The sequence below is a fragment of the Onychomys torridus genome, chromosome 1 (genome assembly GCF_903995425.1).
Source record: "Onychomys torridus chromosome 1, mOncTor1.1, whole genome shotgun sequence".
Lineage (NCBI taxonomy): Eukaryota > Metazoa > Chordata > Mammalia > Rodentia > Cricetidae > Onychomys > Onychomys torridus.
In genome coordinates this window covers 113,459,555-113,472,451 of record NC_050443.1, presented here as the reverse complement: position 1 = coordinate 113,472,451, position 12,897 = coordinate 113,459,555, and the positions used below count along the sequence as shown (strand labels likewise).

The window sequence follows — 12,897 nt, the reverse complement described above, 5'->3', positions numbered from 1 at the left end:
TTAATAGAAACAGCTATGACAACATAGATGTCTGGTGAGCCCACCTTCAGGGCCACAGGTTGTTCTGTGAGAGAGTTCTTGGTGCATGTGCTTTTCTTTTTAATTTTTTTGTTTATTTTATTTTCATTTGCATTGGTATTTTACCTGCATGTATGTCTGTGTGATGGTGTTAGATCTTGGAGTTAGAGACAGTTGTTAGCTGCTGTGTGTGTGGGTGCTGGGACTTGAACCCAAGTCTTCTGCAAGAGCAGTCAGTGCTCTTAACTGCTGAGCCATCTCTCCAGCCTACTTGTGCCTTTTCTAGCTTCTGTTTTTATCATGTGCACTTTCTGACCTCTTGCCTGGCAGCGAAAGGCTTTCACTCATAGCCACTCTGGCATTTGGTATGAGATGAGTATTTCCTAAGTCTCACTTTAATCCTAGATTCCATTTCAGACCATAGTCGTAATTTGTATATCTCCACTATGCATGTTATATCCAACTTTTGTACTTTACACCCTGTCCCCTATTCCCCCTTTGTGCTTTCCAGCAATAGCACATCATCATTCCAGGTATCTGCCCAGTGCTGTCCATTGGGCCTCCTTTGCCAAATGGGGTGATGATGGCAGGCTGGACAGAGAGGCCCTGGTCAGCCAATACCCTAACCTGCGCACTTCTTTATCCTCTGTTTGACATGCATCTGAATATACAGTTGTAAGATACTGAGTGAAAGCAGGGATTTCATAATTTGGGTGAGTCTGGGAGTTGCTTCTGCCATTTTATCTGCCACAGGATTTCTGTAATCATAAGGAATGGTAACAGGTTATTCCTAAGCAGACAATTGAGACTTCACAGGACAGATGACAGTTGAGCTGGCCAAGGGGATTGTGCAGAGCGGAAGGCATGGGAAGAAAGGGCCCATTTTACCTTGTTTGATTGTGTGAGGCATGAAAGTGCCCTTAATTGACTTAAATCTTAAGTCGAAATCTTTTATTATTTATTTTATGTATATGAGTGCTCTACCTGCATGCATGCCTTTATACCAGAAAAGGGCATCAAATTCCACTATAGATGGTTGTGAGCCACCATGTGGTTCCTGGGAATTGAACTCAGGACCTCTGGAAGAGCAGTCAATGGTCTTAACCACTGAGCCATCTCTCCAGCCCCAAGTCAAAATTTTTTAAGTAATAGGAACATTGGCTATGACTTGTCCTGATGTGTAGTTAGAAATGTTATATGTATGTGGGAAATTTCAGTCAACTGCATGCTGGTTGAACAGAACATGGTGATGAGTGAAAAACCTGCTCAGTTGTCAGAAATCCTGCTGTGCAAGCAAGAAGGCAAGAGTAGATTAGTAGCACCTGCTTACAAGCTGGGCATGGTGACATAGGTCAGTAGCTCCGTCATTGGGATGTGGGGTCAAGTGAATCCCTGGGACTTGCTAGCCAGCCATCCTAGCCCAAATGGAACACATCCTCCATTTACCTTGGTGGGAGCCTCTGAGAAATACCGGATTTCATGGTTAATTATGTAGTTGAAAACAAATATCCTCCCCTTCCCCAAGTGTTTAGCTACAGTCTCCAAGTCTCTAGCAACGTCAGTTTCCCATCAGAAACTATGATGGGAGATTCCCAAGGGACACCACCTTTTGGCCTTTTAGAGCCTGTGTGACTCTGTGTTTCGCTGTCATTTGCTCTTGCCCTCCCCAAACCAAGTACTGTTTTCCCTGCCTGGAACTTGGCGCACCCCTGTACTTCATCAGTGTTTCTTGGAACGCTGAGCTTAGCTCCAGAAAAACTTCCAGGCCTCTGCACTCCAGCCACTGCCAAGGTTGGGACAGGTCTTTGGTTGGCAGCAGAAGCCAGGCACCTGGTGAGAATCAGCCTCCCAAATGCAATTTTCAGCCCCTTGACTAAAACCCCATTTAGTTTAATAGTGTTAATCCGGCTTGCCTGCTCATTGCAATGCGGCTTAGGGCAAGTCTTTCTCACTCTAACAGGCAGTTTTCTGGACTATAGAATGATGTTCTCAGCATTCCAGCTCAGGTCAGTCAGGAGGATTAACTGAATAGAATAAATACTACTTGTAGCTCCTGTAGCCATTGGCAAGCGCTTGGAGTCAAGCTAATTAGGATCATTTTCAGAGGACCTATACCTCCAAGCTGTGTCTTGGGGGTTTCCCCTTGGAGAAGGTAGGAAGATTTGGAACATGAAGTCTCAGTGCTAGGTTCCACACAATGTCCCAAACGGAAACTGTAGGCCAGGAATACTAGAAGATTCCACCTCAATGATTCTGATCTCTTAATCACAGCTAATTTCTCAGCCCCAGCCAGCCAGCCAGCCAGCATCAATTGTCCCAGTAAAGGTTTCATTTGGTAGTGCTGGACTGTTGTCAATCATAGCTTATTCTTCAGTCCCAGCTGACCCACATAATCTTAATTCAGAATATCCAAACATCCCTGATAGTCTTTGCTTCCCTCTGAAACTTGGCAAACCCAGCCTCCATTGTTCATACCTCAGCATTATCATCCAAGTTCCCACAGAACAGCTCCCTAAGCTCTGAGCACTCGATGGTTTTTCCAGCCCCAGTCCTCCCCTAATTAACATAGGTCTGTCACAGCCAAAGTATGTATTCTAGGTACCAGTTGCTGTATTAGTTACTTTTCTGTTACTGTGCTAAAATACATGTACCTATGTACTCATGTAGCTGCATACACAAACACACACAGACACACACACATTTAAAAGTAAGACTAAATTGTCTTTGTATGCCGAATGCGTTTGGTGCTGGGGTTCTAACCTGGGGCTTCACACATGCTAAGTATGGACTTGACCATGGAGCTACACTCCCAGCCCTCAATGCATGCCTTCTCTAAAAGGACTTGGACTTCAGGCAGGAGAATGAAGTTCAGAAATGTGAAGAAAGCAGCATAGGTATAGCTTGGTGGTCAGAGGTTTATTTTTGCATCAGGTTGTTCTCGATCTTGCAGTTCGCATGTCCCAAGAATTCAGTGACATTCACTGGTGTTATAATGAGAGCAAGATCAAATGGTAAATGTCATCAAAGAAAATGTGAGAGTTGGAACCATGACGCATACATACAAAGATTGCACATAAATTAAACATGGCTTGGTTACAAACGAAAATATATCAGTAAATATACATGAAAAAACCCAACAACATGGCCATATCTCCAAATGCTGAAACACAGGTATCAGGCTCATTTTAAAAAGTTTAAAAACACATAAAAAATACCTTGGAAAACACAGGTGTGCATTCCTCATTCATCTAGCACATGGAGAGAGTAAAGCAAGTCACACAGTGACCAAGGAACGCACCTGATCAGAACACTCAGCTCTGATTGCTATTTGGCATTTGAACACAACTGCATGCAACAGAGAAATGAGAAGGTCATTGTCGGTACCAGGCTGTTCACTGGCATATATTGGACCTTTGACTGAAGAAAGAAGGACATGCCAGGTATACAGAAAATGCTGAGACTCCACTTAGGATGCCCCTTGTATACCAAGGCTCTGTGTCTTAGGGAAGCTGAATTTGGCTGTGGCATTAGCCAAGAAACTTGGAGGGACTGGCCCTTCCAAAGAAAGACAAATGCTGCCCAAAATGTGCCCACAGAAGGGCAGCTTCTGTTTAGAAACAAGTGGAGCTCCTGCAGGGGAACCTGGGGCAGCCCCGCCCGAGGTGAGGAAAACACACAAATAGAATATTTTTCTAGACATCCTGAAGAGGTGTACCCTAAAGGCATTTCTTGATACAAGAGATGCCTGGGATTCTGCGCTACTAAGTTGGAGTGCCAAGGAGCATGGCTGAACTTTGGTGTGGGGCCGGTGTGAGGTCACCTTCATTCTGGTGGGCTTGGGGTGCAGAGTGGAAGGTTCCCTTTGTCCTGCTTCAGTCAAAGTAAGGTATTGGGCTTGAGGTTTAACATGGAGACAAATGAAACCACTGGCCAAGGAAAGCTCCTCACTCTTGCATCTTCTGCCAGTGCTCCACTGCTGCATAGAGAAGGGGAGGTTCTGCTCAGCGCAGAGAGCCAGCCCTGGGTGCAGCTGGTGGTGATGACAGAAGCCACTGTCTTCTTTCACCCTGCATGCTGGGCACCAGCTTGTGCCTCTGGATGTAACTCAGGGCTGTAGGATGTGAGAGAAGCTTGGTGACTTGTTCACCTGTAGGAGGCAGTGACCGACCCGGGGGTTGTCCCCATACACACTATAAACAAACAAGGACATACAGTGCAATAGGCAGACATGATCAGTCCTCCATGGAGATGGCAAATAAGGCCTTTATATTTTCATATCTCTTTTAAAAAAAATACCCAAACTGTATGTTCAAAGCCTTCAGTGAGCTAGACCAGATGTCTTTTTTTTTTTTTTTCCTTTTACATTGTGCTCATTTGCTAGGTACCTAAATGCCATAGGAAGATCATATTGAAGTCAATGTTTCTACATTCACCCTCTCCCCATGCCATCCTTCCCCTAACCTCCTCCTCTCTGGCAGTGTGACAGTCACTGCCACCTAGGTTCAGAGGCTTCAGCAGCATTTCCACTCAAAGGTAAGTTAGACTTAAAATTAGGCTTTTTCTCACTCTTCATTTTTTTTTCTTTTAAATTAAACGCCAAGGAGTGGGATGTTTAAAAAACTGTACAAATCTAGATTTTAAGATTTCTTTGCTTACAAACCATCTTAACTTTCTACAAAGAAAATCTAATATACCAAAATGCCTGGCCTGTCAGAAGGTTTACAGTGCAATTGCTGGTGGTCATCCTACTGTTTCTACGTGTGTGTGTGTGTGTGTGTGTGTGTGTGTGTGTGTGTGTGTGTGTGTGTGTGTGATGCTTCATTTCAATGAGGAAGGGAAGGAAGTGGTTTTTCATTGAGCCTGTAGACTCAATTAAGATCAGTACAGCCAGCTGGGCCAGTGGGAGGACCATTGGAATTGAGTTGGCTGGATTCTGAACCAGGCACACAGGCAGATGGACTGTAAGTGGTTCCCCAGGAACAGCTCTGATGGCTAGTGTGGCGATACTGAAGGCCTGTGAGAACAGATGACCTGGGACCTCTTCTCATCAAGTCTACAGTGGCAGGGGCAAAGCCTTTCACTAATAAATACCTTTAAAAATTTCCTGGAAAGTCATCATCTACCCTTGTGGGTCTGAGACCTAGATTCAGGTTGCAAGATCTCTGATTTTTTTTTTTTTTAAGTATTTTTTGAGACAGTCTTTTTGTAGCCCACGCTGGACTGGACCTGAAGGCAATCCTCATGCTTCAGCCCCACAAGTGCTAGACACACAGGTATGCACTGCCATGCCTGGCTCCTCTGATCTTTCAAATGTAAAGATGAACCACAGGGCTGAGACCTAGGACTTGACCGAAGCCCCCATGTATACTGTTTGCCACACCCTGATGCCCTGGGTGGGCATGACAGTTAGTAGGAAGAATAAATGTGTCCTGATTCTGAGTCCTCAACTATTTTCTCCACACGGGGCTTCATGTTTAGCATCTTTCACAGACACATTTGACATATTAAGAGCTACATTTAGAGATGCATGACATGTGACATCACATGATGTGAATCTAACAGAATTAAGATATAAGATACTGACTGATATTAGCAGAAATATATATCTTCCCAGATAGTATTTGACCTTAACACATTATTCCAATTTTTAAAAAGGGCATTTAAGATTTAATAACCTTACAGCAGGTAGCCTTTAGAACATAACAAAATATATACAAAGGAATTAGGAAGGATATTAATGTCCACTAGGAAATAAATTAACATTTTTTTTTTACAAAATATACTGACCATTAAATTAAAAATTATTTTAAGGCAGGAATCTTCATTTGAAATTAGCATAATCAGAAAATATGTCAATAAAGTCTTGTACCACTTTGTAGCAGAATTCATATTGCTCCTGCAAAGGAAACAAGAGTGTATTAGTAAGCTGCTTCACACATGCTTGATACATTCAATCAGAAGCTGCCACTCAGTCTGTTGATGCACCAAAGTCTGGGGTTCCCTCCCACATATCAGCTTCTATTATGTAATGTAGCTTCTAGGCACAAGAATTATTCTAGACCAAGCTGTTTTTCTATGAGAAACATCAATTTTCAGTTTCGTTCTAGTGTATTTTCAGAAAGTTCTTGGGCAAACATCTCTACTTTTCATATTCACATTGGAAAATATTTTGTGTATATGTGTTCACATCTGTGTGTGTATTTGTGTGTGTTCAGGTATATGTGTTTGCCTGCATGCGAAGGCCAGAGGTTAACCTCAGGTATCCTTCCTCAGGTGCTGTCCACCAGGGTTTTGAGACAGGGTCTCCTACTGGCCTAGAAGCTGCCAAGTAGGTTAGGCTGGCTGCCTGTGAACCCCAGGGAGCCTGCCTCTACCTCCTAGCTGTAGGATTACAAGCATATGCTATCATGCCCATCTTTTATTTATTTGTTTGTTTATTTATTTATTGTGGGTTCTGGGGAATGAAACTCAGGTCCTTTTGCTTTCAAAGACAAGCTTTATCCTTCCCCAAGGCCAGTAAACAAGTATATGTGTGTGTGTGTGTGTGTGTGTGTGTGTGTGTGTGTGTGTGTGTGTGTTTGATACATGTTTGTTGTTTAGAGACAGTTTTTGTTTTTGGTTTGTTTTTGTTTTTGTTTTTTTGTTTTTGTTTTTTTTTTTAGCTGAGGATCGAACCCAGGGCAAGCACTCTACCACTGAGCTAAATCCCCAACCCTGAGAGTTTTATGCTGCTTGGCCTAGCCTGAACTCACACTGTAGCCAAGGATGACCTTAAACTCTTGATCTTCCTGCCTCTACCTCCCAAGTTTGAGAATATAACTATATGTCATCACAGCGGGATAACTATTTGTGAGGTGGAAAAAATAAAATGCACACACCATAGTTTTAACCTAACTTATAACTTAAGTAAATGAAAATCACATGGCTTCATATTAATATACATTTCAATTAGAATTTGCAAGACTAAATGTCTTAGGTTTGTGTGGGGCCTTTCTGTTATCACCACCACAGCCCCCCTATCTTTGCACATGGGTCAGGGTGCCTGTCAAGAGTGGTCAGTGTAGGGAACGAGCAAGTGGGAGAGAAGTCCTAATTAGGAGACTCTGGGAAATAACAAAGGAGAACAGCCTTTAAATCTGCACTTCAGCATGAAGCACTTCGGAATTCAGTGCAGACTCTCCCTCTAACCAGGAAGTGTGTGCCGGGTAATGAAAGGGAATATGTAGAGCAATTGGATGCTAGGAGACCCCCCCAGGCAAGACCCTCAGAGGGGCCTTGAGGTTGAGTGAGACCTTCCAAAGGCAAACAGACTAAATGCAACAGTGGAACACGGAAAATAACAAGCATCAGGGCTTTGAACTTCAGGGCTGCCTTTGAACTCTGTAACAGTGTTTTTAAATGGAAATAAAATTTGCACATGAGCTCCTCCTCTTGAGTCTAAGACCTGGGGAAAGCTTTACTGTGAAAGGCTGCAGTTGGGTCAGGCACTCTGGGAAATGAGCCCTCCTCCTCCTCCCACAGTGGGCACGCCTTTAATGAAACCTACATCAAGCACATGAAACAATTCCCAACTCTTCTGGAACATCAGACCGTTCAGATTCTTACCAGGGTTTGCACCATGTGTGGTCTCTGAAGTCTTAAGCTCTTCACAGCTTGAAAGACATCTAGGAGTCCCTCAGCTTTCACTCGTTCCAAAATGTTGCTGAGTGCTATGAACGTGCCTGTCCGCCCTGCTCCCGCACTGTGGAGGGAATGTGCATAGTGAAGGCAAAGCAAGGGAGAGTACACATGGGGTAGAGACCTGGGCACTTACCACCCCACCCACCCTCGTGTGCCAGGGCAGAACTGAAGTACCAGTAACTGAAAGGCACCCGCATGTGTTTGATGCTCTGTATGTTCATATGCATGTAAATGTGTGTGTGTGTGTGTGTGTGTGTGTGTGTGTGTGCGCGTGCGCACACGCGCGTGCGTGCACACGTAGAGGCCAGAGGTCTATGTTTGTTGTTTTAACCTATAGCTTTCTACCTTCTTTTTGGACATGCTCTTTCACTGAACCTAAAGCTCACTGTCTTGGCTAGGCTGGTTAGTCACCAGGCCAACGGGTTTGACTTGTGTCTGTGCCTCATTAGCACTGAAGGTCACAGATGTGCACCACCTCAGAAGGCTTTTTATGTGGGTAAAGACTCATGTTCATACAGCAAAACACTATATTGACTGAGCCATGTCCCAAGCCCCTTGACTGCAGCTTAAAGGATCACTTACATACATAATACAGCAAGAGCCAGCAAACGGAACCCTTATCACGCTGCTTACTTCCCTAAGTATGCTAGAAGGCAGCACCTAACACGGATGGGGACCGCTTAGAAGCTTTTAAGTGGTGCTTACAAAAGGTATGGTCCCCTGATTGTCAGCTCAACATTGCCTAGGATGCATTAGAAATGCAAACAGTCTCTTTTAGTTACAAGGAAAAGAGTTCCTGACAAGTGCCTGACAAGGCCTGGATTCTGGAACATTGACACCTAAAGGTGGCGTTTTAGGGATGGATGATAGGAAATTCTCTGGTAGGAATAGTGAGCTCCCTTGAAGATGGTGCTTGGCCTGATGAGCCAAGCCTCTCAGAAGAGGTCTGGGAGAGGCTAAAGGAGGCCCCAGGCCAGCCTTTTCTAGTGCCCCCTGGTGGAGCATGGCTGTCTTTGGACCTCTTGGAATCTCCACAAGCGTGGGCCTACTCTGACGTTCATGATCTACTGTTGTGGTCCCTATGGCTGCTACCTGCTGTCCCAGGCTTGCAGAATTTATCTCTAGTACTGCAGAGCAAAGAGACACTTATTTCTAGTTCATTCATTCTCAGGGAGCTCTGCACAGGCTCCTGGGACTGAAAACTGAACTGTGAGCGCCACTTGCTGGCCAGGCATGGAGTGCACTAGGTGGGTTATCCACACAGGGAGAGTATCCATCGTCTCATTAAAGGGGCTCCTTGGACACCAGGGATAGGGTAATGGGTGGAAATAAAGAGTGTCCTAAAGTATGAGTCAAATGTTCAGGAAATGAAACAAGCACAGCTCTAGCAGCTAGTGAGAATCACCCCAAAATGAAAGCATCCTAAACTGTTGCTTGCCAGGGCTTTGCAAGTGTGCAAAGATCACTGCAGTAGGTAGCACAGTGTTGGCAGGACCTGCCCAGCCAGGGATGCAAGGGAGCTATGGATCGGTCATACATTATTTTCTCCATATGTTGCTTGCCATAGGCCTGGCTAGTTGTTGTTTCTAGGGCCATCAGGAATGTGTCCCTCAAGCCTGACTATGGAACATGCTTACTATAGAGACCCAAGCCTGGGGTCTGGGGAGATGGTTCAGTCAGAAAAGCACTTGCTGTGCAAGCATGAGGACTTGAGTTCAATCTCCAGATACTCCATAGAAAAGCTGGGCACACCCTGGAGCTCCCTGGCTAACCAACATTGCTCAAGCAGCAAATATAAAACCAAGTGAAGGTGGTTTACACCTGAGGAAAGACACCTGGGCTTGACCTCTGACCTTCATGGGTTACATTTATGTAACCTCATGATCATACACAGACAGATACCAGGGTGGGGCTATTCATGGGGTGCTCATATTTCATCCTGTGTTTTCAGTTAGCCGCATTGAATGTTTTCCAAGCCAGGAGAGAGGGTGGGCAATGATGGTGGACACAGGCTAGCTGAAGTCCAGAAGGGCATCTGAGGGCTTTTCCTGGGAAGTTTGTGTGACTTCAATGGGACACAGTACTCTGTGCCCATTCTGACTCCTCCTAGAATGTGCATTCTGTATGTGTAATGAAGTGGCTTTTGTGCACATCTGTGAAGTTAGGTGTGTGTGTATAAATGAGAAGGTGACACATGGTCAAGGGAAACAAGCCCCTAGAGCAGCTATCCAGCTCCCCCTAGCCGCAGAGTGGGTCTCTAAAAACACATGGGCCACTTTTGCTGTCCCGCCAGGACCGGGCACCTGTGGGGGAGGGGCAGCTCACCTGCAGTGCACCGTGATGGGGTGGTTGCCTGTCTGCTGCTGCTGCTTCTGCACTGCTGCGATGAGGTCGATCATGCCTTTGCCCTCAGCTGGGATTCCAACCTCAGGCCAGCCGTGGAAATGGAATTGTCTCACCATGCGGATCTGCTCTTCCTGGCGGGCCAGGGGCTACAGATGGGAGAGAAGTCTCGGTGACAGCTGCCTCACATCCTGCTAGGGATCTACTTGCCTGCCCACAGGGTCCTTCTGGGTCTCAAAGCCCCACCCGGGCGGTCCAGGGGCCTGGCTAGCAATGACTACACTTCCTTCTAGGCCACACTAGGTTCTGCCCAGCCCTTTCAGAGGCCTTGGTGCTTCACTCACAGATAAGACTCACATTTCTTGGGAAGTTAAGCTCTGAGTTCCCATCAAGAGCTGGAGGCAAGCCCAGCGGCTCAGGCAGTCCACTGCTGGCCCCGAGGGAAGAAATATCTGCACAGGTATAGCTTTCTTGAACTGATTGTCTCAGTTCAGAACTGAGTCCAGCTTGTGAACTCTTCTACCTCTCACTGAGCCAGACAGCCCAGACTGTGTGGTCAGGGCTCATTGTCCAGTGTGGACAGGGACAGCGAGAGGTTCTGGAAGGGACCCAAGAGGCCTCTCTACCTTCCTTCAGGTCCATTGTTCCTCAAACCCCAGCTGAGGTCATTTTCTCCAGAAGCAGTGGAAGATAGCAAGGCCCAGTGAATTAACCTCTTTACCATTGGATTCATCCTCCAGCAGGAGGCAAGGGGCATAGAAGCCAGAATTTCATAGGATACCTACCACCAGATGCTCCACTGGCCCCTTGTGGTTCCCTGGGACTTAGGAATAGATGGATGGTGACAGGTACAGGGCCCACCCTGACATAGTAGTAAGCACATATAGAGTGATGGTGCTTCCTGAGGTTCACTAGAATTTGGGGGAATCACAGCAATAATACCTGTTTAAAAGTAACCAGGAAGTCTCGTATGCTGATGGCTTCAGACAGGGTGTCACTCTTTATTTCTATAGTTATATCTCCATGAGTCACCGAGCCCTCTGTTGGCCAATACTGGTAGCATTTATCCTAGGGAAACAAAATAAAATGTTTTGTTGCTGGCTTATGGTGCAGTATTGATGTTGGGCCACGTCACATGACCCAAATCTCATGTGAACATGGATATGAATCCCATTAATGTCTGTTGACCTTGAGCAGAGAACAGGTCTGGAAAGACAATGATATACAGAACTTTGATACATGGGAGAAAGGAAGATTTATTCAATGGGTGGAATGTTGTAGAATATTTGTTTACACTATGTGAAGATGTTTCACTGTGATTGGTTTAATAAAGAGCTGAATGGCCAATAGCTAGGCAGGAAAGAATAGGCAGGACTTCTGTCCAGAAAGAGGAACTCAGGATAAATCTAGGCATGTGAGAGATGCTAGGGAGACACTGAAGAAGTTGGACATACAGTGCAGAGAAGAGGTAACTGAGCCACCTGACAGAATGTAGATTAATAGAAACAGGTTAATTTAAGTTATAAGAGCTAGTTGGGAAAAAGCCTAAATTAAGGCCAAGCTTTCATAATTAATAATAAGTCTCTGTGTCATTATTGGGGAGCTGGCGGTCCCAAAGAAAGTCTGTCTACAGTGGAACTGGAAGATGAAATCCCAGACTTACTATGAAAGGTTGATGTGAACACTGGAGCGTCTCCTAGAATCAGGCCAGTAAACAAACAACACTACCCTATATTTCAACTTGACCTGGAATACTCTTTTACTTTGAAGAACACTTTTTGTGTCTCACTAAATAAGAAGGCATAAAAGACAAATCATCCCTGAGGCAAAAGACAGAAATATCAGCTTCCAATGAAGTTCACTCTGCTTTGTCAACAACCATCACACAAAGAATAAAGGGGAGACTGCTGGCTGCAGCAAGATGTTTACCTCATGAAACCAGCACAGAATGAGCATCCGCCATATGTAAAGAACCCTTAAAGCAATAGGAATGCAAACAGCCCTGTAGTGGGTAGCCATTCCAGCATTGACCTGGAAGTTCCAACCCCCATTGAGGCTTCGGTAATGGTCACGCCTACAAGGCGGGGCTGAGAGAGGACATTGAAGACCCCAGTTCTGGATGCTGGGGCTCTCTTGGTTCCAGGACCCTGGATGCTGGAGGTAGACCAGGCAGAGTTCTCCAGAGAACACTGTGACACACCTTTCCCAGACCCTGTACTCTAACTATACATTCATTTGTAAGTTACACCCCTAAATAAACCTCCCTTTTAACTACATGGAGTGGCCTTAATAATTTCACCAATACAGTCCCGTAGAAAAATAGGGACTTTGTTGCCTGATGGTTAATCTTGATTCACACTTTGATGAGGTTTAGAATGGCCTTGGAGACATGCCTAGCCTCTTGTGAGGATGTTGAGGAGATTCAACTGACAGAGGAAAATACACATTGACTGTAGGTGGTATCACTCCATGGGCTGGAGTCTGGAATGGATGAACAGGAGGAAGTGAGTGGCTCACATGTGCCCATCTGTCTGCTTCCTGACTGCAGATGCAAAGTGACCAGATGCCTTGTGCTCCAGCTGCCATGATGGATTTTCTTTCAATTCATGAGCCAAAATACATGTATCTTTCCTTAAGCTTTTTTTTTTTTTTTTTTTTTTTTTTTTTTTTTTTTAATTTACAGGTGCTTTATCACAGCAGTGAGAAAAAATAACAGTGGAGGTAAAAAGCAAGGGGTGCATTTTATACAAGAAAGAAGATATCCATAGATATGTAAGGTGATGTTCCACCTCGCAGAAATGAGAGAAATGCCAACAAAAGCCATGGAAAGCTAAATTAACATTCGCTTAGCAAGGA

General features: G+C 45.1%; 1 protein-coding gene across 3 annotated transcripts in view; it reads right to left on the bottom strand.

The window, feature by feature from the left end:
* Nucleotides 1-2,915: 2,915 nt before the first annotated feature.
* Ptpre (protein tyrosine phosphatase receptor type E) overlaps nt 2,916-12,897 on the bottom strand; it is a 148,175-nt gene continuing 138,193 nt past the window's right edge. For all 3 annotated transcript variants that reach the window (XM_036196978.1, XM_036196967.1, XM_036196984.1), the window contains 4 exons: nt 10,984-11,109; nt 10,024-10,190; nt 7,624-7,759; nt 2,916-5,914 (listed from right to left, as the gene is read on the bottom strand). In XM_036196978.1, coding sequence (XP_036052871.1) covers nt 5,840-5,914; nt 7,624-7,759; nt 10,024-10,190; nt 10,984-11,109 — 504 coding nt within the window. In that variant the 3' untranslated portion in view covers nt 2,916-5,839. The remainder of the gene's footprint in view (nt 5,915-7,623; nt 7,760-10,023; nt 10,191-10,983; nt 11,110-12,897) is intronic.